General features: G+C 38.7%; 1 protein-coding gene across 1 annotated transcript in view; it reads right to left on the bottom strand.

Annotated features, from left to right (window-relative positions):
• LOC148423597 (low-density lipoprotein receptor-related protein 1B-like) overlaps nt 1-26,354 on the bottom strand; it is a 247,169-nt gene that overhangs the window by 154,674 nt on the left and 66,141 nt on the right. Inside the window, exon 4 of the mRNA XM_088415013.1 lies at nt 7,034-7,171. Coding sequence (XP_088271139.1) covers nt 7,034-7,171 — 138 coding nt within the window. The remainder of the gene's footprint in view (nt 1-7,033; nt 7,172-26,354) is intronic.

The following is a 26,354-nucleotide window of genomic DNA, read 5'->3' as shown; positions in this document are numbered from 1 at the left end:
GCGAGAGCAGGTAGAAAATTGGTGCAATTTCGAGTTTTAATGTGGCATTAAAACTGCATTTCTAACTTTACATATCTGAAAATGGAGCCATTGCGATTTATAGTCCGCCAACTTAATTTCTTTTTAACCTGCAGCCGAAATTGGCAAATCAAGACTTCAAATGTGCTAATCTCCTTGCCCAAATAAACCAGGGAAAAATAAATAAATAAGAATCACACATCTATGTAGCAGGCGGGCCACACGTATCCAAACAGATGGGCTAGCGTGAATGGAAAGAGCGAGACTGTTCATGTGCCATCGTCAGGAGGAAACCCATGTGTACCAATCAGATTGCCCCATCTGGCCTAATTATGACTTCCATTCAATTATAGTCACGCGATAACGACTTTCCCAAAACTCCTTTTTGCACTCCAGTTGTATTATTGATGAGGGACCCGAATGGGGTGCAAGGGCATCAAATGAGTTGCACCCATGGCCGGCTCAAGCACCTTTAATGAGTGGCTTTACCGGCTATTAATAAGAAGCTTTCCTCATTCTGTTGCTGTGAAGCTGGAGTCGACGTCCTCGGGGTGGCACGAGCGACAAGATTGATTTCAGCCGGGATGAAATTGGGTCAAACATTCCCAGGGGTTGAAAAAGTCCCAAATTCCCAGAAATATACGTGGGGGTAATATTTTTGTATTAGATGCTTTATGATTACGCTGACATTATTTATTATTGAGCTTGTGGAGTGTTATCTGGGAAGCTTAAGTGTGTCAGCTTTGATGTGACATTATGTCCGGATGGTTTAGAGCTTGGAACTTTCGGATGGGGAAAAAAAAAAAAAATGGAATAAACAATTTCGACTGGCGCATTCAGATTTACTTTCAAATCTACTTGCAAATGTGTTCGCACGTACTTGTAGGCTGAATGCTAAAAACATAACATAACTAACTCAACAACTGAGAGAATGATGTGGAAGAAAATAACCTAAAAATGGTCAATATCTCACTGTACAGCAAAAAAAGTGTGAGTGTTTTTGAAGGCCGCAAGGTCACAAAAGTACACCAAACGATCGTGCGTCTGGATTGTACGTTTTATAACGTTGAAACTATTGGCGAATGTCTGGTGAACGTTCAACAAATATCTCTTGAACTGCTCTGTGAGATTAAATATGATTCAATTATAATTATTATTCAATTATTTATTTAATCATTTATTTCGTTATTTTTATTAGTTATTAAAAAATCGTACGTTCTTTTACATACAGACACAGAGATGTATTCTCTTTCAATTCACTGCAGATCTTGCATTGGAGTCCAGACTCTCTACGCTACGCTTGACTTGCTGTCAATTCTAGCACTCAAAACTGGTACTTAGTGCCCCATCAAAACTGTCTATAAATTCTTATGGATGCAGGATTACAGAGCCGTAAACCACAAACAAGCAATGAAAGAAAAAAAAAGAGTGCAGTAAATGATCGCTGTTAGCAGAACAATGGTTATAACCAGCATGATTGCATGTTTGGGTGATGTGCACTTTTTCAAGTCGCTTAAACTGATGGCAAACATTCATGACCTTGACTGGACACTGAAACTTTGCCGTCAATGTGCATTTTGCTAACTTTGCTAACAGTCAAATACCAAAAACGGGCTGAAAAGCTCAAATTATTAATTAAGTCTAAAATCCACGCACATATTATAATGTGTTTGTTTGTATAAATATATATTACAGCAATTTCAAACCAGCCATAATCTCTTCGGATCTCTTCGGATCTAAACTGTATGGTATTCTGTATGGTCTTGAGGTCAATTCCGGCACTCAAAACTGGTATGCGGTGCCGGTAGCAAGTCTAAGCTCAAGGTAGGAGTAGCAAAGATTTGCAGAACCCTTAGTGCATAAACAACCAATCAAATCCAAAAGAGCACCATAGACGTGTAAGCCAAATGACAGTTAGCATTAGCATTACGGCTACTGTATACTGCTCCACCTCACTGAAGAAAAAAAAAGGATAATAAGTTGAATGTACCCATTGGACTGACCAGGATGGCGTCCATTGAGCACATTAGGACCTTAAAAGGTGGTGCCAATGTGTCAAAAGATATAAACCAAAAACCAACGTCCACTACATTGGACACAGCTGGAGCTCAGGAGCAAATAATAAATATTGTGACAAGTCGAGTTTAAATGTATTTGTAAGTATGTTGGAACGACTTTGCCCGTCTAAAATACGTCACATTCGCAGCACCTCTGTTTCTTGCACCTTAAAATCGGTCTAAAACCTAAACGGTGCTAAAGCTCGCAAGAAGACTTCTCAAAGTGATTTGAGACTACGCTGCCAGTTCCTGATATGCCGTTAAATATTTGCGGATGTAAAAATCTTCAAGCAAACCATTCACTTTTAATTACAACCAACGGGGAGGAAGCCCATCTTGCGCGAGCGTTTCCGATGACACCGGACCGTTTCCTCAAATCAGCGGGTGTACCGACACGGATGACGATATCTTGACAACGCGGGAGAACAAAGCGGGACGCATGAAATATTGATTGCCGGCGTCGTCTTGCGTTTGTAGTGCTAAGCAGAGCTTGGCATGAGACCCGTGCCGCTTTTACCAGTAAGACAAGACACTCCATGTAGAAAATAAATGTATTAGAGTTTAACAGCGTTTTATTTAACGCTCTCCTTCAAGCCGAGCATTACTCGAGGCAGACGTGTGCGATCGAACACATGAAAAGGGTGAGTCATTCTCTTGTAAAAATAGAAGAGCAGCGAGACTGCTTACTGTAGATTTTCTATTAGCGAAGCAACCATTTTAATAAGCGACAGTCTGCTTCTACTGTCTACAAGGCTGCCTGATTAATTTACATGCTGGGGAGCATTCAAAATAATATCAGTGGGCTTTCTGTATCATAATAGCAGTGCTAGCATCCATTATTATTATTATTATTATTATGAAACACCTCCCCCCCCAAAAAAAATAAAATAAACTGTGAATGGAGACTTCTTGTCAAAATGAAGCTTGTATTTGAAATCTTTTGCATGAAACAGTCAGCAATAATAATACAAGTTCACTTGCTAATATCGCAAGCTGTGCATATGAATGAATTAACTTCATTTCATATGGAAGCTGCAATTGTGTGATACTGCTGCACATTTGCGAGCTAACGTGACATGTTCCCACGCACTTGGACAATCTCATTGCAAGCTTCATCAAGTCTCAATCGTGACATGCTCAAGTGGTTCCAACGAAAGCTTGCCTTTCGTTCACACTTAGTAAATATTAATATTCAACATTTTCACCGCAAAGATCAGCTGCAGTGGCGGGCAGAGGAGACGAGATAAAAATTTCTTCGAGAACAGAAATCTAAGACTAGGAAGTGAAGCACCTTCTAGCGTATTTAAAACCTCACTAACTCCCTGAAGTCCCTTGACGCACCCCGAGGGTACGTTTACCCCCACTTTGTTGTTTCATGTTCTGATTAATTTTCTCATAAATTGAAAAAAAAAGTATACTTCCTGTCAGGGAATTAAAAAGCAGTAAATTAGATTTGCTGATACCTCCAGGAACCCTGTTAAAATCTCACATACAGCCTGATTCCCTCATTTACCTCCAGGGATACATGTACCCCCATTTTAAGTTCCTTTATGTTCTAATTAATTTACTCTTAACTTGAAAAGAAAGTACTTTTCCTGTGAATGCATTACAAACATTAGATATGCTGACAACTGCAAAAACCCTGTGCTATAATTATATTCCAGGTTTACTTGCACTTACCCTGCAGTCATATAGTACAACTTGAATGTATTAATATCGCAATATTCCACAGCCATTGTACACGGAATGGCGCAACACGTGGATTGGATACACTAAATGCCACATCACACAGCTCAATACTAATGACCAGATAAGTCTTTTGATGCTAAATTAGTTCAGGGTTAAAATACCAGAGTAGCAATTAGCGTATTGTGTAAATGTCACTGAAGAATAAAGGCATGACAAAGTTAAAGCATTACAAATGACTTTTTGGATTTATCATAGCTCTATTCATGTAGCTTCAATTAAACGTTCACCCGAAAGTCACACAAAGAGTTCAATGAAAGATTATTATTGTGTGTATGCATACAAAATGTTCCAAAGTATCACCTTGATGAAGGTTTTTTTTTTTAAATAGATTTAAAAATAGAAAACTGTTAAAATTAGATTCAATTCACAGTATGGGTGCACTTTATTTACGGCCTTGACCCATGTCAAGACATTATAACCCATGATTGCAAAAAATAAACAATAAAAAAAAAATCAACCTACTAACTCATTATCATATCAAACTAGAAGACAGCAAATGACAGAAAGTAATAAAAGACTGGGAGGTTTAATAAAGCTCAGTTTCATGTTTTGAACAGCAGAAAAAAAATCATGTGGAGCAGCATTTAATCAAAGGCTTTTGGGTTTTTGTTATTTGAAAAGCAATATTTAACAAAGTATCTTATAGATAGCAATATGCCACAAATGAAGTAAGGAGTAAAATGCAAGCTTATTTATAGCCCACCTGTATAATTTCCTGTGGCAGTCTCCAATATGAATGTTGCCAAGGTTATTTTGCGTATAATTGAGAGTCATACACTGAATGCTTACATGCAACTGTCTTTCAGTCTTATTTAATCAGAGACAACATTTAGAATTTTTGCTTTGAATTGGGCATAGACATGTTCACATTTTTTTTTAAATTGTCATTCAATTACAATGAGTTACAAAAATATTTAATTTCCTCCCAATCCCAAATATAAGAATTATTAAGAATAGTATAGTGTTCGTGGAATATGAATTAAGCAGCAACATCCACCCATTTTTATCCATCTTATGCATCATTTTGTAACTTCCTTTAGACCAATCACAGCTGGGTTTGCAAATGTCACATAAGCAACCTCAGGTGAGCAACCGTGATGTCATTTTCTGTCATTTGTTGATTTTTTTTTTTTTTTGCAGTAGGCAAAAACGCCCTACGTAGTCATCATGAACATGTGACTAGGGATGAGCACATATCTTGAAGGTGAATTAAAAAAAGAGATGGTGGTTTTCCATCTGGGCACCTTCACTAAAGTCCCCTCGGGATGTGAGCATGTATATTCATAAAGCGATGGGCAGGGGGGGATTGGTAAGAGACCCAGCTGGTTGTCTAAAAGTTCTCCTTGGTGACCTCGATTTTGCAAATCTGTCGGCCGCTGTCCGCGGACCTCGGCGCACTGTATGTATGCGAGCGGGGCGTCCCTGTGTGAACCGAAGCAGATGGTTGGCACCACGCAGTCCCAGGTGGCCCTAACGGGGAATTATTTCCGGCCGAGAACTGATTTTCACTGAGTGAAATGGAGCTTCGTAATACATTACGTACAGTATTTAAAATGGGAGCAATAAACAATGTTGCTGACTGTAGTTTTCGACATGCGCCTTTTAATTCAGTGCATTTTTATAATGGGTTATATCTAGAAATTGACCCCACAATCGCAAAAAGCGCCTAAAAATTTGATGTGCAGTATGACGCGGAAAATACGGTATATATCTTGCTCCTAGAAAATGTTGAACACGATGAACGGGAACATTTTTCTTTTCAGCCGAGAACAATACAGGTGAAAATCTGATGACCTCTGGCAACCTTGAATGAACCCTGAAGAGCCACTATTGTCACAAGCACTTGCCAGCATTCTCCCCTCAGTTGGATAGGGGCTTAAAGACAGCGCACTTCTGTTTGAAACTTAAGACAATAAAAACGTACATTTTGCAAAATAAAAAAAAATGACACTAGATATAATTTGCTCCATGTTCCAATTAATTGCCTTTTGGTTTGAAAATGTACTTTTCCTGCCATGGCATTAAAAACCTTAATTTGTATTTGCTGTTACTTGTAGAAGCCCTGTTAAAATTAAGTGTATGCACTACACATTTTGGACACCGTTGTAAAATTTCAACCAATCACTTGAGAACCATCTAACCATTTATTTTGGCGGATTCTGACAGTTTGAGAGGTCAAACCTGCCAACATCTTAACATACTGCCCAAAACATAAACATGCATTGCCTATTGTGAGATTGTAAGAACTTTTAATGACACGTATAAATAATTCCCATTCATATTATTGACTAATTGAATTGTATAGACTTGTGGCGTCAAATTCACTTTTATACAAGGCCAGATTTGAATTCTTGCTATGCTCATCGAACTAGATGAAATTTATGCTCTCTTTTTTTGATAAATGGAAAAAACAAAAATCAAGTGACCTTGAAAGCAGAACAGCAGCAACAATAATAATGAAGATATCCAAGTATGAAAGACAAAATAATAACCATTTTCAGCATGCAGGCTTTTAATTACTTTTAGCTGTTGAATATCAAAGTTTAGCATGTCTAAAAATGCTTAAAAAAAGAAAAAAAAATATTGTGCAGGCCACTCACATTAAGAGTACAGACCATAAACTTGATATATGTCAAGACCTATATCAGCTAATGGAGCGATTTTAATGGCTCATAATCTAAAACGCAATAAAGTCGGCTTGGCTATTTTTGCTTGCACAACCTGGCTCTCATCATTTACAATATTTCATGCATCGGAGTTTTATTTTGAAATGACTGAAAGAGAACACATAATCGCAGAGATTAGATTTTTCATGAACGACTTGATTTTTTATAGCTCGGAAGCATTTCACATTTTATCTAGTTTTTTCGTGTGAATGACGTGCGAGCATTTTTTGTGATTTTTGGTTCTCCGATTTAAGGTCAAAATGAGAGAATAAAGCACTCGTGTGAGAAAATCACATCTCACTAAAATGTTTAATGTCTCTCCTGTAGTTTTTTACTACCTTGTGCAAGATAAAAAAAAAAGCTCATTCATCAGCGACAAAAAGCTCTTGCACATCAACTGGGAATAAAAAACAATAAACTCCACAGTACTCGTCAATACTTATCCAAAGACTAAATAAATATACAAATCAAGATATGCTTCTATCTGACCATTTCTTTTCTGACGCAAGAACTGCTGAAGAAGATGCGCTCTTGAGTTATTACCTCGGCAGTGGACTCCTTCATCGTAGCCGTCCTCGCAGTCTCTCGCCCCGTTGCAGAGTTTATTGAAATGAATACATTTTTTCGTCCCGATGCACTGGATGTGATTGAGCGGACATCTGATTACAACCTCTCGTGCACCTAGAAAAAAAAAAAGAGGAAGTAATATTTCTGCTTAGAAAGAGAAAAATCCATCCATTAGTGCTAATGCTAAAGGATATTACATCATTGAATAGTATTTTACAAGAAAGAAATAAGTTAAAAAAAAAATGGTGTCCGGAGTGGACATTTTACATATTTTCTGATCATTTATTGTTGGTGGTTTCCATCCATGACTGGAGTTAGGTCGTTCTCATTGTTCCAACCTAAATTAGAATTTTGTCCCAAAAAAATGTAAGCTTGCTTTACAAACGCTCATATAAACACTTTTCTATGGATTTTTATATTTCACCGAACGTTCTGGCACCTATTGCCCACGAATAACAGGGTTAAAATAATGTTTAAAAAATGAAGCTTTGCTTTGTTTTGAATGGCAGAGCCACATAATGACCACGTCCACAAATTTGATTATATAATTTAAGGATACAAGATTATGGAATGGATTTATGTGTAATAAATAACGACATCAGTGTACAATTGCTGCAAATGGTTAAACGTACATAAAGGTAAAAAGTTAACATAAATGACAAATATTTGCCAAATACTACAACCAATCTAATTTGCTGCCAATCCATTAGCCAATATTAAGGTGTATACTTGTAAATTGTGTTTTACAATAATACTGAACCAAATTTATCATTTTAAATGTACTTAATGAAATCTAAAATCGCAGTGTACCTCTTAATATTGCACATTGTGCCTGAAAACTTTTCAAAATCAAAGCACTATGGTTAACATTTCTGTTAGAGCAAATTGGTACGTGACAGGTCAATCATCGGGAACACAGCTGTGATTCGGCAACTGGAATTTGTTTGCAGTTGCCAGTTTAGTTGCGTTGGTGCAAATGCTACTCCTGTGCCCCCCGTGAAATCGGTTCACCTGAAGACTCTAAATTGCCCCCAGTGCGAACATGACTGTGATTGTTTGTCGAGCCAACCGAAGAAAACTTGCAGTAGAAAATGAATATGGTGTTTTCAATGCAGAGAAAATACGTCTTTCCTCTTTTTAGATGTCATCAACAGAAAATGAAAAATCTTTGCACGAGTGGAAATAACCTTACCGTGTACAAATGCGTTTCGACTTCACGGCCTTGCGCATTGCACAGCGTAAACACATGAAGTCCCTTTACAAAGGACCAAAAACCCTTGCGCTGCCAGTCGGGCGCGCAGCAGAGAGCAGCTGTTTAAGGATTCATGAAGCACACAGGTGACCCTCACTTATGCGCGAGCAAATAAAACACAGCTGACTACCGTGTCACATCCCCACCCTAACTCTACCAACATTAGCGTTGCCTATGCACCGTTACGTGCGCTTGGCGGAAAGATTTATCCCTCATGGGATGGGATCCCGGAAGTTAGCCAGCTCATAAGAAGTCACTTTCCAGCAAACGTGACCATCTTGTCTGCCTGATTACTTATTCAAAGCGTCCATTTCTATGTGGGAAGGGGGGAAATGTTTCAATTAATGTGCCCGTTCCAGTGAGGGGCTGTCACGCCGTGTTGATTTACACAAAGCAAGTGCGCTAGTATGGCTTTCGTAATGACTCAATAAAGACTCAGGCTAGATTTCCTCCCACGCATTTCCACGGAAACGTGTAGGGGGGACCTTGCTATTCAATGAAAATTGCTCGTCCCTCGTCTTTTTATTGCCGCAGTTCTACACAGTGTTTAGTTAAGGCGAAAGGAAGTGCCCTTGTCGTTCAGAGTTCATATTTTGCGAGAAAGTGGTCACAAGGCTTACTTGATATTTCATTCACCTCAGCTTTGGGGAGGTTTTGCCTAAACTGCAAAGTGCAGCAACAACTTTCAGACTATTTAAAAGAAATTTAAATAATTTCTATGGAAGTGTGGATGACATTTTTGACTGGCAAATTCATTCAAATGTACCGCAAGTACAAATATGTTTGAAGTTTGAACACATTTGCAAGTATGTTTGAAGATGATTGTAAAAACTTTCAAATGTAACCTTGATGCCAAGTTTATCGGCTCACACATGCACATACATTGTGGCATTATGGAAAAAAAAAGACGGTCATATTAATTAAAAAAAAGCATAAAAAGCAATGATAGACAATGTTTATATACTTGACTTGGTATTAAATAAGGCCATTTTTTTTTTTGTATGTTTTTTTCCATCCAGCTTTTAGCAATACAGCATACATGACTGTTCGAATATTTTTGTGTATATAGTAGAACATGTTCGCAGGCTACATATGAAAAAAAAAAAAATCCCACAATGTCACAATTATGATGAACTAAAAAAGCTCAAAAAATGCGAAACAAAAAACATAAAAAGCACAAATAAATAATGTTTTCTTACTTCAGCTTTTAGCAATACAGCATACATGACTGTTCGAATATTTTTGTGTATATAGTAAAACATATTGGCAGGCTACATATGAAAAAAAAAATCCCACAATGTCACAATTATGATGAACTAAAAAAGCTCAAAAAATGCTAAACAAAAAGCACAAATAAATAATGTTTTCTTACTTCAGCTTCAAACACGACAGTAAACAGTAGACTAAAACAAATGCACAAATTAATACCCTGTGGCATTTTGGGAAAAAAAAACTACGACTTGGCATTTAGCCTACAATTATCCTCAAATGTACTTGAAGGATATTTGAATGAATTTACCATTCAAAAATATTTACGCCACATCGGCAGCTTGCTTGAATTCATACCTAATTTCCATCAGCATGGGTTTTTGAATCAAAGCGCTGTTCTTGAATTTATGAGATTAAAGTGGATGCTCCCCCAACAACAGGGATTCCCCTCATCAGGGATCACAAGAAGTCCCATAACATTCAACACATTCACGTCCATTTGGCAAATGTGCTATTTAACGCGCAGCTGTAAAGGTCCCTGACAAGCTAAGCGCGTTGTCAACCTCTCTCCTCTGCTCTCGCCACATGGGTTCTAATCTAATGTGATAAGGGGAGGATGGCAAATGAATATTCAGTGGCTCGGATCTGTCATGCAAAGGTTCGCAGATGGCCTCCCAACGGTTGCTCAGAGTTGCGCTCCCCGCTTCCAAACTTTGATGAATTCAAGCCAGACGTACAGTACAGAACAGTGAAATTCACTTGTGATCTTTTTTTTGAGGTGGGACATGAGGCCATGATGTTTGACATGCTTGTGGCAACCTATGTAGTCATTCACGGATTTTTTTTTTTTCTGTATAAAATACGTATATACAGTATGTACTATTATTCTTATGCTTGGTTTTGAGCACGACATGCTCAAACACTCAATGAAAATTATATGGCTTTTCTGCCAAGAGTGAGGTGCGTAAGATTTGTCTTGCTCCTGTCTCGGTCTGAACCAGCAAAAGTCTTGGTCTTGTCTTGGTCTCAAACTCCGAAAGTCTTGGGTTTGTCTCGGTCTTGAGCCACTAAATCAAGACTACCGTATTTTCCGCACTATAAGGCGCACCGGATTATAAGGCGCACCCTCAATTAATGACGTATTTGAAACCCTTTTCCATATATAAAGCGCTCGGGTTTATAAGGCGCACCCTCAATCAATGACATATTTGAAAACTTTTTCCATATATAAGGCGCACCGGATTATAAGGTGCACCCTCAATTAATGAAATATTTTTAAACTCTTTCCATATATAAGGCGCACCGGATTATAAGGCGCACCCTCAATTAATGACAAATTTTAAAACTTTCTCAATCACATTATAATAACCCTCAAAGTAATAACAATAATAACAAATAATAACTCTAAACTCTCAATAGCATAATCACTCAATGTCAATATGACCAACCTTGTTCAACTGTAAACACACAAAGGAAACAGGTAAAGCGTACTTTATCACTTCATTCCCCATCTACCAATCCCAATCTCAATATTGATCCATATATAACGCGCACCTGATTATAAGGCGCACCATCAGCTTTTTAAAAAAATAAGGCTTCAACCCTAATATTGATTCATATATAAGGCGCACCTGATTATAAGGCGCACCATCAGCTTTTTAAAAAAATAAGGCTTTTAGGTGCGCCTTATAGTGCGGATAATGCGGTACATAGAGTAGCTGTTTATCTATCTATCCATCCATATCTAATTTTGCAGGGTCATTATTTCTGCCAAACAATACCTTTCTAAATCTAGAAAGGAGGAAATCTGGGCTTGACATAATGGTTTTCTTTTTTTTTTTTTTTTTCTATATCTCGGCTTATCAAGTTGAAGATTACTGAAGCAGACACTTATTGGTAATTACGTCTCCAAACATCACCAACTCATTTGAACAACTTCTCGATAAAGTTCAGCAAGGTGATGGCAATTAAACAGTACCAGCGCACATGAATCTTGGACGGGCCCGTCAGGCCGAATCAACATAATTAGCTGCGTACCTGCCTCATCAGTATGCAAGATCATTAAAGGGCATCTTTCACGGAAATTCAACTTTTTGGAACCTTTAACCATGTTAATTTGTCATCCTACACAACCTGTGTTGTTTTCCTTCATTGATGCATTTCGAATAATTCCTTGCTTATTCTGTGATCTCCGCCCTGGCCCGGCGTGTGCAAATAATCCGAGTCACGTGTACGTCAAAGTTAGGAGGAAGGCCCTCGTAGCGCCTCTGCACCGTTCTTGTACCGCCATTATTAGAGTGAATACACGCAAGATTCAATAGAGTTTTATTGTCATCTGCATAGTAATACCACAAAATGAAATATTATTCCGTTCACTTCCCCGCGCAGACAACATTCCATAATTGAGCAAATAACAAGGTAGGCAATAACACACATACACACACACAAAAAAAAAAAAAACAGTAATAGAACATAAGGGCGGTAGTAGTGAACCACTAATAAATGAGAGGGAGAGATTTTGTGGGAGCACAAAGTCGAACAACCAACTTTGTAGTACATAATTCACTGGCGGGTGGGACTGTTGTTATGGGTACTGGTTTCTGGAAAAGAACATTTAGTTGGAGGAACGAGTGTTGCGGGATATGTTGTCTTGACACATCTTTTGCTTTGTTGACAGCTCCAGTTCATTTCAAAGTAAAAAAATAAACGCTTTGGCTTCTTAATTCACTCCACCTCGGATTCCCATCACTGATCGCTGCAACATTAGCTTTTTTGGTGTTATTGTTGTGTCATTCAATATGGAGAAAAAAATAATGCAAAAAAAAAAATGAGTACGGCTCTGTTTAGATTTTGATAAATGAATCAGGCGCAGAGATGAAATGGGCAAATACTCCGAACGGCAATTTAATCATCACCTCCACTAAGAGGCAAGACAATCCCCTGGCAAATAAAACGAGAAAATATATGCGTTAGCGGGAAGAGCGAGAAACATTTAAGTTCTACATCAATATTTATTAAAGTCTTTAATAACACTGTGATAAATTCGAGGAAAACAGTCCCGCCTGGTCTAAAAGCAGCACATACATTAATGTCTGCCACTGCGCCAAGCAGGGTGTTCCATACGCATCTCAAATAAGCATCACATGGACAACAACTGCGTTGAAAAGCTTTTTCAGGAAGTGGAAGAGCGGGATATTGCTGATGCGAAGCTAAAGGAGGAAGCTTGCTTAAGCTGTCTCCAGAACAATGCAACGTTAACGGTTAAGAATTAGAATGAGCGGCAGAGCACAATTTGAGTGGTTCACAGTGATTAGACACCCACTCGCGTCTTTGTTACGACTGCACAAATAAAACAACAGTATCGCACTTTGAAAGGGTTAACCGTAGCTACTGTTAAAAGACGACCTGCTGGGATCCTGTCTGACGGATGATAGCAGTTGACGGGTGTAGCTTTTATCTTAAAAATATGAAAAAAGAAATTAGACAAAAGGACTGACAGCATAATCTATTTAGACTGATGTCTGACTTAATTCTTGGATTTTTTTTTTTTTTTTTGCTTCACTTGGTGACTACCTTCCGTGCTTAAAAAAAAAAAAAAAACCATAGGGAAGTAAAATTTCAGAGTGATTTCATATATTTGTGATGACCATATTCCTCTGAGTATGAAGTTTGAACAACAGATAGCAAAGAATTCTGTGAAAAGTTTTTTTTTTTTTTTTTCTCTAGCCATCTAGCGTAGCATGTTTGTTCTCAGCAGGTTAACTGTCAAAACAAAAGCGCTAATATAGGATGATACGTATAGTGGCATGAAAAAAAAACAAATTACGGATGGGCAGGCAAACTAAATCGCCATTGCGCAAAGTTGCTACAGTAAGAGGTGCGACATTGATAACAGTGCAGACTGGAGGCTCATAAATGGGCCCGCTGGTGTGGAAGAGTAGTCTTGGTATAGAAAGTGAATTAATATTTGGGTTAATTTGCTCGTGTGCATTTATGTGTATTTGTGGAGATGGTGACTCACGGGGTATATCGCAAATCTCGTAAAAAGGATTCATGGGCATGAAGGATGTCTTTAATGCAATTATTCTCTGTTTAGAGGAGCCACAATCGAGGATTAGTTATGGATCACTGAGGAGGAATCGATGATGTCTTATTAAAATCTCGTCGGCATGTTTGATGCAAGTAATAATTATTCAGATAAACCTCAGTAAATCACTGACTGATGTTTAGATTCTGTAATGGAATGTTTAGTTTCTTTTTCTGTTCTTGTCTGCTGGGTTCTTTAGGTCAACCAATCAGCTCCATCGGGCCACTCAGGGTGTGCCTTCTGGTCTCATCAGTTTCATTCATTCAATTCACAAAAACGGTGATGACTGATTAACCATGAAGTAGAAATTTAGCACAATTTGATTTATTGAGTGGCGAATTGGCCTGCCTGAAACACACTCCAAAGCTGAGTTTTCCCATTTGATTGAAATGCATCAGGGAGGAAGTTTATACACTGTACAGCCATAGGGTTTTCTTTTTAGCATTGAGCTAAAAAAAAAACAATTCCTCGAGGCTAATATACGTTGTTGTTTGAAAGATGCATTAAATATGTTATAAAGGTCTTGCTAAACGACGGCACCTTTAGGCATTACGCGGAACTGCAATCTTGATGGAACGTTTGCGCTTTGTGCTCACATGTGACGTTAATGTAGTTAATTTGTCACATATATTTCTGCTTTTTTTTTTACCTCATGAGTAAAAGTGAACCCAGCGGGGGGTCCGTGTTCAAAAGCTGCTCTAAGGTTCTCCCTTTGAAAAATATCTCCTCAATGTTTACTTGTCATGTGCTGCATTAGAGGAACATGGCGAGTCAGACTTTTCTAAACTTCGACACTTTGAACACAGCTTTTGACTGAGAGCTTGAAGAAAAAGGACCCTAAATTCTCAAAACAAAAACAAACAAACAAAACAAAGCAAAAAAACACTGTCAGTCATCTTCATTGTTTATGTTGGCCTGGAACTCTTTGAGGTTGGAACAGGGAAAATCAAAGTAGAATAAATCTGACTTCTCACATTCTTCAAATGCACCGTATGGGTTGGGGTGATTTTAAGAACCCAAATAAGCTTACTGCGGTTGTTGGGCTCTTTGGACACATCAAGGCATGGCTTGACCAGTTATGGGCTGGAAAAAAAATAAAATAAAAAAAAAAAAAATAAAATAAAAACCTTTTTCAACATTTAAATTTCTTAATGCGACGTTAAATTGCCATGTCATTCTTTTTTATGTTTAGAGTGACTGGAATTGCAATAAATGTCTTTTTCTTTTAAGACTCGTTCACAAACTTGCTGTAATGACATGAGATGCATTCACTGCCACCGTGTGTGCTTGTATCTCAAGGCATCACTGTAATAAACTCTGACTTGGGTTGAGGTCAAAATGAACGGCCAATGATGCTGATGCTCTTATCTACATTTGCGGCTTGTATTTAATTTTGAACTTCATTCTCCATCACGGGGTGCTTGTTTTTTACTTGATGGCAACCTCTATTAAACGAAATGGGAACATCATCAAGCACCCTTGAAAGTCATCTCCGTGCTTGGCAGTGTTTTGCAACTTTATTGAGAAAGAAACCTTCAATTATTCAACGCTAATTGCTTTGTGCGAGGGAAGAAGATTTTTTTTGCTTTACGAGTTGCTTACTCTAGCTCTTAAATTGTTGTTTTGTCTTATTTGTTGTTCAATAATTGGAGTTTTCATGTTACATCTGTGTAAGTATTCAGCAGATTGTTATTTTCACGATTTGAGAGGTTATATCTTGGCTGGAAATTTTTCTGTCGAAATGCCAAGCGACAATCTTTCATGACTTTATCTTAACGCCGTAAACAAAACAAAATGCGTCTTTGGATGACACTCTTAAGTAGACCATATGGTTGTTCGTGAACACTGAAGCTTTCCAAAGAAGCTTTGATGCAGTATATCAATGCTGTCTTGAAGGAACGCTAATAAAGGATAAGGCCTTGAACTTCGACGTTTAATGAGGATGGGAGTTAAAAGTACAGCACACCTAGGAAGGGAAATGACATGATCTTTTTTTTTTCTTTACCACTCTGGCACTAACCAGCTACTGTTTGAAAACATGGGTTCATGATTTTTATTATTTGAGAAACAAAAACAAAAACAAGATTAAATAAGAGGTCACACTAGCCTGTTATTGCCTGTCTGAAAGCTATTCTCCGAGTAAATGCCCAAATTGTGATTCAGCTTTTCTATTGGCACGTGTGCCCTCAGTAATTTGAACATCCAGGAGATGACCACAATGTCACCTCAGCTCTTAATTTGTTGTTTCTGTTGCATCTTTTGCTGACTCTGGTTCTCATTCTGTCCTTGAACAATAAAGGACTCACTGAGAAGAGAAAATGACGCTTAACTGACAAAGGCGGATGAGTCAGTGTTTCGATTCCGACATGAACAATTGTATGAGGAACCATTTGATGTCATAAAAAGAATATACTCTCGAAGATGCTTTTGAAAAGAGTAATGAACCCAACAAACTTTTGCAAAATAAGGTTAACGATGTAAACATGATTTACTAAAGAACAGCTTTTAAATTGTGTGCACAATACATTATATGTATTACACAATTTAGTCACACTTTTGACAACTGTTTACAACCAAATAAAAGTTTTAGTCTCAACGTGTTGTAATTGCTTTTTTTTATGATGCATTCAAATGATTATTTTCTTCTATAGTACAACTGTATGACAATTGTATGATGAAAATAAGGCAAACATTAACAAATTAGCGCCTTAACTTTGATAGGCCTACTGCCATCTTACTGTGGGGATTGTCGGCTCAATTCTTAGCCACGCCCACCAAAAAAAAAAAAGGTTTTATTCCTAGCAAAGTACAATGCACTCCATTTGATCTCAAGTCAATTGAAGCGCTTTGGCATGCAATTAACACTTGAATGGAATATTTAAGTGACGCTGTGATGTGGAGGCAAGCTCCAAGATCCTCAACTCTGATCACGACTTCATAAAACACCGCTGCACAGAAGCAGAAACGTGCAAATGTCATCATTTTCAGTTACCATTAAGAGACTCTCCCACGCTCAATGAATAATTTGTCCGAAATGCATGAGACACACCAGCGTGTAACCTTGACGCGCTTGCAGCGCCGGCGTATTTGCCCGATTTCTCCAGTAAACAGAAGGCTTGTACCTCAGTGGAAAGGTGTTGTTCCATTATGCAAAAGGCCCTGCCCTTCAGCTTAATAACAAGGTTCTACGCTACATTAATGTCTAAAGCGCCGTCCGACGAGTGCCAATTCCCATGGCAACTAGCCACATTTCGGATACATTACTTTCCGAATGGGACTTCCTCCATAAAATACCCGCCAGGATCTTTATAGGCTGCTTGAAATACATGACTGCGATTGCTTCGGCCTTATAACAGAGAGGACTATGTATTTTGTCCCGATAAGCTATGACTTTAAAATGTCTTTTTAAAGCTGAAAATTGTACGGACTGTATTGAGGTGGATTTTTTAGTGCCTGAACGTGCAAGTGCACAATGGGAACATTGAAACACATATATTCATGTTAATATGATGCGCCGGTATGGGTATTATTGAGAGGGGTTCAATATCATGGCCGAATCCAGTGGTTCTCGAATGAGGGGGCGAGTGTCCCTGGAGGTACGTGAAGGCACTGCAGGTATCAGCAAAGCAAATTTTATGATCGTAATACCATGACAGGAACAGACAGCACATTTTCTTCAGCATTTATTTTCAAATTGAGAGTAAATTAGATGGAAGGGAAAGCAACGTATTGTTTGTTTGTGACTCCCACATGAGAGAAAAACAAAATGTGAAAGAATTATTCAAAATTAAACTATTGAAATCTCTCTCTCTCTCTCTCTCTCTCTCTCTCTCTCTCTCTCTCTCTCTATATATATATATATATATATATATATATATATATATATATATATATATATATATATATATATATATATATATATATATAGGTGTATTGAGTGTACGAGTGTCATTTGTCTGCCACCTCTGGAAAGGACTGTCACGCGAAGCTCTCGAGTCTCAATCTTTGAAAAGACCTAACCGAGTTATACGATGAAGGGCACTAAGTGGAAGAAACTCAACAAGAGTGGTCTCCTCTGGAAAATCAATGATGTTGGGAAAACAGCGAGGTACAGACATGAAACGAAGCTTCTTTGACCATGTGCTGTATTTGAAGGCAGCGACTGGCCCTCTATTATTGTCTTTTCCTCTGGCATTGACAATTTAAGGGATTTAATGGCCGAAATGTCCAGAAGATTGACAAAGCTCCACGCAGCAGCATTTCTGTCATGAGCCAAAAGTCTATAAAATCCTTTCCCGGGGGATTTATGATGGATTTGGCTTCTAAGACACTGTGTGCTAACGTGCAGAATAAAGACGAGAATGCTTGACACACTCAAGGTTTACGGGAAATTTCCATGGAAAATCTAGCATCTAAGAGCAATTGTGTGTTTCCCCCAAAGTGCTTTGGCATTTGGAATTCCTTGTTGACACATTCGCATCTGCTCACCTGAAAACAGCCCAGCTTTGACACTGCACACGTGGTGATTCTTTGAAACCTACAATGGGAGAATTGCCATTTTACTGAGGTTTCTTTTTGCAATTCCTGGATGCTTTTTTCTTTTCCTCCGCTTGAATAACTGTCAGCGGCGATCCGGTCCCCGGAGGCGTGGGGCCGAACGGCTAAAGCGCTACCTCCTCTTGTTCCCTGGGTATACCAATCTCAGGCAACCCGTGCCCTTCTCTTCCCCTCAGGCCCTGAAGATGCAAGTGATTGTCTTTTTGACTAAAAAGGAAAAGGGAAGAGACCACAATATTCGATCCAAAAATATAAATAAAAATAAATAAATCCTCCAATAAATAATAGTCTTATATTCTGAGTACACTATGGAATAGATTGAGTGGAAGAAACTGTATACTGATGCAGCAGTTCAAACAGGTTGTGTGGTGGGTGAGTATTGTCCCTGATACGGTTTTGTGTCCTCAGCAGTGTCCTGCAGTGATAAAACATTTCAACGAAGAGTTGTATTTAGGATTTGATTCCAATACTTTCCAAAATTGGTTATAAACATCGGTGACAATCAATAATTGGTATCAACCCTGAAAAAAAACATAAATCTATCTCAAGTACTGCCCGTTTCTTTGACTGAAGCGGATCGAATAAATGTGAAATCTGGCACACCTTTTATTACCATTTTTACATGAAACCGCCAAATGTCAAATATATTCCAGTCCTGCCTCCCGTTTGCAAGCCAAAAGCTGATCTAATTCCTCTTTCTATTAATTCATAATTCATGCTAATGAACTGTGCACGGTTCTTGAATGAACATGCAAGGTGTTCTTTCTCCTGGTATCGTGCATGGAACCGGGCTCGGAATAATCGATGAGATGATTAACAACCTTCCGGAGATGAAATGATTTAGCTTGAAGGAACCGTACAGAGGTAGCATCATATTTCTCATATGAAAACAGCTTGACAAAGATATTGGACTGAATCACAGTCCCAAAGTCAATAGGGACACTGCTAAATTGGCCACCCACCAAACGTGACAATACATGTAAGAATAACACCTATTCATGTTGACTCGGTAAAGCCGTCGGATGAAATCATTTGCTATATTTCTGTTGCGGTTTGGACATTATATTTTTCTCTTTTTGCCATGCCACCGCCCGAGGATTGAATACGTTTTTAACTGCTTAAATGTATGAACTCCTACGACAGTGTGAATGCCACAAAAACAAAACAAAACCAAATGATTGGACGTCGGAAAGTGATCATGGACAAAACGGGGCTAGTGTAATTTGTCAGGACTTGGGACAGAGGTCTTGAATTCGGGACCGTCCCTGTTACAGGGGGACGTCTGGTCAACCTAAACGCCTTCAGATACTCCCGTTTCCCAAATTACGGACACTGCTCAGCACAATAAAACCGTTTGAAAAGAATAGCGTTCCTAAATTCGACACAAATGGGCAACTTTTAATAGGCCCGCGTGTTCTCAAAGCATGAAATACTGCTGCTACACATCCAGTAGACGCACGAGTGTTTTCCCCCCCTCCTCTAGCCTCGAATTGGCTCCATAAACCAAGCGTAAGCCTCTTATTTCCATTTTGCCAAGAGAAGCATATGATAAGTTTGCACTGCGGCAACACCACCGGCTCCTAATCCATTAATGTGATCAAAATTGAGAAGCCGTGCCAGACACACACTTATGCCGCGCTACTAAAATACTTGCTAAAGACCTGTGTAGGGCACTTAACAAATGGTTGGCTTTCAAATGCATTTTAATGTCTGGCATATGTTTCAATTATGTTTGCTTTATTGCAATATTTAAAATGCAGTATATCCAACTCCACATCAAATTGCAGGCAAGTACTGTGTATATTCATTTTCAACCTTTTTTATTTTTATTCATGCACTGTGATGAATTATCAAAGTATATAACATGAGTTTATACGACATTCTGCGTCAAGGCTGTTGAAAGCCTCTATATTTTATTATTCAACAACGTAACTGCAGATGTTGACAACACGGTATGGCAATTATAAATTGCTTTGAGCGGAGGCGCCATATAATTATTTGTTTATTTTTTAACAGAACTAAAATGAAAGCTCTCTTTTTATGTCAACATGATATAATTAGAGTCAGCAGCTGTTATCATGTTCACAGCTACTTGGACATTCTCTAATGGATTAACGCAAGAGAGGGGAGGCTTGCTGAGGCTGTTTATGCCTGGCTGACTGCTGTGATAATGCAACATTACCAGGAATACTTGGACCAAGGTAAAGGGCACTGTGGTGTCTCATGTACAACGTTCATATTTTCTCTTCAATGCTAACGCAATTTGTTGCATGGGGTCTTCTCATTGCTAACTGCAGTGACGTGCGGTCATATAAGCCAGGGGAGGCCACAATAAAATGGAAAAATAAATTAAATTGTTGATTCTTTCCAGTGGGGCGGCTCAGTAGCGCAGCGAGTAGCATGCTCGCCTCATAGTTGCACCCGAGTTCCGTTCCTGTATGGAGTTTGCATGTTCTCCCCGAGCCTGCACGGGTTCCCTCTGGGCACTCTGGCTTCCTCTCACACTCCAAAAACATGAATGGCAGGTGAATAAGACATACTAAATTGTCCTTAGGTCTGATTGGGTGTGTGAATGGTTGTTGGTCTATGTGTCCCCTGCAATTGGCTAGCATCCAATTCAGGGTGTCCTGAAGCAAGATTAGCAGCAATTATCAATTTGACTTTGCCGTTTTTGTATCATATTTTAATTACTATTTTTATAATGTATTTTAATTTTCACTTTTACCAATAAAATACGGGAAAAGAGCCTACACAACATACACTACAGTGAAACACACCTCCAACGTGTTGTTTTGCAGCACAGCGTTGCAGCGCCCTCATCTGAAGGCCACAGGATGACCTGGTCTCCTAATATATATATATATATATATATATATATATATATATATATATAATTAGTCTCAATGTCTAAAAGTCCTGTTCATGTCCCATTCTCAGCCTCCAAAATCTCTTGATCTAGTCTTGGTCTTGAACCTCTACACGTGTTGACCTATTCTGTCTGAAACCTCCAACGGTTACGCCCCTGTCTTGCTCTTGACATCCAAAAGTCTTGTGCTTGTCTAGTTCTCAACCTCTAAAAATCTAGGTTTTTCTACTTGACCTCCAGAAGTCTGGTCTCGGTGTTGACATCCAAAAGTCTTGCTTTTTGTCTCAATCTCTACACTGTCTCGTCCCGATAATGTATTGCTCTCGGTCGGTGTGGCCTTGACTACAATACCTCTCTTTGTGCTTCCTTAAAATAGACACTCAACGGCGGACATATTTTTTCAACAGAACCCCCTCTTAAATTACAACTGTGGTTCGTGCAAGATGTGTCCAATGAAAAGTTGGAATGCTTGAGGGACGGATGGAATGTTTGACTTACAAGTCACGTCAGATTCATCTGAGTCATCCGGGCAGTCGGGCTCGCCGTCACAGAGCCAGGCCTCGGGGATGCAGGTTTCCCGATCGAGACAGTGAAACTCCCCTAGATCGCACAAGATGGCCTCTGGATGGATCAAGGAGAGGGTGGTGGAAAGGGGAGGACAACAAAAAAATGAAGTATGAGATGAAAACAGTGAAAGTGGGTCACAACATGAGCTCATGAGGATGATTGTGAACGGACCTGCTTTTGTGGCGAGGAGACATCACCAATCACCGTGGTTACCATGATAAGAGTCTGTTTTTTGATGGTGGAAATTTAATACCAATCCGTGCCCGCAAGGAGGAAACCATTAGGCTTTTGATGCTCTTGATTAAAATGCTCCTAAAAAAGGAAAACTGCAGTGTGTTTGACAGCTACGCTAACAAAAATGCAACATCCTTCTCTTTGGAAAACTATTATGAGACAGTTAGGCAAAATCGCCATGATATTTCCGCCTTCTCTTCGTTGTACTTTGATTTGATGGAGGGATGGGGGCACTTCCGTGAAAGCTCAGCCGACTTAAGAGTCATAGTAGCCTTTCATTACGGCAAGTATCCATCAAAGTGTTGACATGTTTGCTGCCGGTAGCTGTCAGAGATTCGGCTTGATCAGCCCTGAGAATGACACGGCGCTTGAAAAAAGGGGAAAAAGGAAGTAGCGCGCTTCATCCCCGAGAATTACACCAGACCTTCATGATAATGATAAACAAAAAAAGTGTGACCCGGAGAGATCTTTTTTCATGAAAGCGAAACAAAAACACTTTTCTATTTGTACGTTTAGCACACAAAGAAGTCCTCACTCGCTTGCCTTCTCTGTTATGACCCTCCCAATGCCATCAGAGATGGGAAAGGAGTAGGAGAGAGGTTGCGTTTTCAGCATTTGAATAGTGAGGGAAGCCATAATTCAACATGCAACGCTCACTAACCAGGCCCCCTGCAGCAAATTCCCTACCAAGGGACACGACTGAAAAGGTCAAACAGCTCATTCATTCCATCGCTCCTTTCTTCCTTACTGACGCAATACATCAGAAATTTTGCTATTTAAATCAGGGCTCTGTTGTCATTTGGCATGAGGGTGTTTTTAATTGCTTCAACCAGTGTGATTGCATTTTAAAATCTGCTGGAGTAGAAATTTGAAGAAAAAAAGCGGGATCGTGACAGTATGTTTTATAAATGATTTTTTTTTTTCAAATTACAACCAGTAGAGTGCAAGAGTACAATGCAGAATTTTGTAAATCGGATGGACAAACTTTTTGTGTTGGGGAAAATGAAAGTTTTGATTTTTTTTTTTTCATGTGTGATATCACCTTCAAGAAATCTGCTAATCAAAATCTAACATAAAATTAGAGTAAACTGACATAGGCATGATGTATTTTTTCGGTTCTTCTTAGTTCTTCAACTTTACTGTGAATGCTGAAAAGTTTCACTTCAAAATATCCCACAATTTTTTGGGAAGGCCCAAATTCGGAGACGTTAGCTAATCAAAATTCGACTCATCTTTAGAACAGTGTCACACATGAGGTATTTTAGAATTACAATTTTTCCCCCGAATACTCCATGCAGATGGCAATCGTTGCAAATAACAATAGGTGGTGTCACTCAATTTGTAAAAACATTTAAATATATTCTGCAAAAGCAGAATGTATGAATGTACATATACTCAACTTTGTTAGCCACCATCTTTCCAGAATTAAAAAAAAGGAAATGTCATAAACACTTTTGATGCATATTTAATGATAAATGACTTCAACAAGCAATAACAAATTCACATACACACAAAAAAATGGACCTATTCTCTTGCTCACTTTGCCACCAATAATCTTTCATTTTTCATCTCACGTTGAAATGGAATTTTGGCCTGCCCCGAAATATCGGTGGATTTTTTTTTTTTTTACTGCAACCTGTCAAGCAATAAGAAAAGACTGTTGCCTGAGTAAAATATGAAATAGAAATGGACTTGGTAAAAACGCTGAGAAAAGAAAAGTTACACCAGTTTACTCAAATTTAAAAACCCAGAATTTAAAAACCCAACATAATATAAACGATTCCCCAAAAAAGCTTTGTTCCCCCCACAGAAAAGGCACAATTTCTCCAAAATGTTTCATTCCATTTTCAAAACGGCCTTTCCCAACAAACTTTGCATATCAACCGATTTTAATCAACAATTTTGTGATACTAATATAGTGTGTGCATATCTACTGGGCTAGAGTAAAAAAAAACATGGGCTCAATCAAGCAGTACAAAATTCTCATCTTAAGTGCCACGTTGTTACCATGGATACAAAATAGAATCCAGTTAGGGCCACACAACACTGTGACATAAATACAGTCATTTTACAAGTAATTTTGTGTTAGGCGCATGTTAACAAGTCCTGACGGCGTCATTTTGAAACAAGGAGCATCTGCAGAGCCTAATGAATGCACGGCAAAGATCTCGGCACGTCACTTCTATTATTTACGGCGCGTCTTGCTTGAAAGCTTGGCGAAGGCGCTGGTAGGCCATATGCGGGTTTTATTGTTGACAGAGGGACTTTCCCGAAGTCTTCAAAGGAATGTCTGCCACGCCTTTAAAAGTGAATTGATTAGCATCGAAAGAGGGCCCGGTGACACGAGGGCCATTTCCTCATCGGGCGACGGAAACCTCGAGAGCGGCCCTCTTACCTACTGATGTTCTGCTTCCTTTCAAGCCACTTCACCTTGAAAGCCACTGGGCCAAATATATTTCGAGCAAGCGACCTATTATTCCATTTCATCTTTTCTCCAGTCGGCAGCTCTCGGACAGCCGCCGTTGGAAAAAAGACATAAGCGAGGGAGGTCCTTAGTCTCGCATCGCTCTATTTGAAGGAGTAAAAAAAAAAAAAAAAACAACCCCATAAAGGCACATCATTCATATTCAGATAGCTGAATGAAAATGATATATGAGGGAGGGAAGAGCCGAAGCAAACAAAAGAACTTCCAGTGAGTGATAAAGAAAACAATCCAAAAGGGGTTCCATTTCCATAAGAGTGGAAAGGCAGTGGCACTGCGCCCGGCGCATTATCATGAGCTTGGTTCCTGTCACCCGACAGCCGCCACTGGCACAGCATCCAGGCTCATTAAAGTCATGGGGCTTTTCAAGTGTGCCGGATATTCGCAGGAACAAAGGAGGCGGACAAACACAAAAGGTTTCCGTACCCTCAAAAGCTTTACTAGCCTAGCACTCCCGGCACCAGTGCATATTTTTTTTTGGTTTTGTATTTGTTTGACTTGAGATAAGGAGAAGTGACAGCCCAATTGCTACCAATGTCTAGACGCTGCAGCACTTTCCTACTGAAGGGCGAATGTTGGCGAGTGCCGGTGAAGGTAGCGGCACCTTTGATCTCGTCGGGTAAGACATTCTTAAGAGTTCAAACAGTCTTGAATGATGTACGTGTCGCAAGATTTTTAACGTGTTCAAAATCAATCCAAAAATAACGATAAAACAATTGTTAGTAACGTCTTTCGTAATGTCGTTTAACCCTTGTGCGGTATTGTGTCCGTTTTTAGACAAATTGTATTGTAGCCAAGGAATGGCACGTTCCTGGAAAAGTGATAACTATGTTGGTCGGGCCATTTCTAACTTACACATTATGTCAACATGTGGTTGACATGTCAGCTCCGTAGAGTCTTGGGTGAAATGCTTTTGATGTAAAGATTAATGTACAATATTCGCAAAAGTACCACACAACGGTTAAGAACCGTCGATTCAGGTCCCTGGGATGAACCTGGAAAGGTACCACAAAATTACAAAGTTGCTCCTCTAATTAGTTCAATGATTCATAAACTAAAACTTCTCTTCATTATATATATATATATATATATATATATATATATATATATATATATATATATATATATATATATATATATATATAATTTTGAATTTTACTAGTTGAAATTACTTTTTTCTTTGAGAAAAACACATTGGAGTTATGTCACATTCATCATTCGGTGGTGTGCAAAGTCATCTATTCCTAATCCCTTATTTTCATACATTTCAATTACAATTTCAACCATTTGGCTCTTGGGAAATGAAAGTCGAGACCTTAAGCAAGTTGTTTTCGTAGAAATCCTAAAATGTGTACTTTCTCCAATAACTCAAAACCAATCTCTGCGATAATAGCCTCATTTGTGAAAACACATCTTGATAGCTAGCTAGCTAGCTAGCTAGCTAGATAGATAGATAGATAGATAGATAGATAGATAGATAGATAGATAGATAGATAGATAGATAGATAGATAGATAGATAGATAGATAGATAGATAGATAGATAGATAGATAGATAGATAGATAGATAGATAGATAGATAGATAGATAGATGTATTTAATTTTCGTTAAAACACAAAATTCGGTTCATTCTTAATGCTAGGAAGGGCAAACCGCCCTCTCTCTCTGTCTGATGTGCATGCAGAAATATTAGTGATTTTAAAGTATCTCACACAGTTAGCGTCACATCCAAGCCAGGTGCAGGTCATATGCATAATGGATGAGCAAGAGAGAGCCATCCAACCTAAGCAGGCTATTAAGTATAACAACAGTATAATGCAGTCTAGCCGCGAGTCTTGGAATTGTTAATCCACCCCAAAAAAAAAATGGAGTGCGGCGTGATGCATCTCAATGTTTGCCACGTGAATAATAAATCTTTCTTATGAGCTTATTTCTGGAAGTGACATACTCCATGTGGTATTTAGCTTAAATGCCATTCCAGTCAAGTCTGATGAGAATATTACAACTGGAGAGAGTACCGTGACTCTGCTTACTGATGAACAATT

This window comes from Hippichthys cyanospilos, chromosome 5 (assembly GCF_059441005.1).
Source record: "Hippichthys cyanospilos isolate Australia breed blue-spotted pipefish chromosome 5, RoL_Hcya_1.0, whole genome shotgun sequence".
NCBI classification, from domain to species: Eukaryota; Metazoa; Chordata; class Actinopteri; order Syngnathiformes; family Syngnathidae; genus Hippichthys; species Hippichthys cyanospilos.
This window is presented reverse-complemented; position numbering and strand designations above follow the sequence as displayed.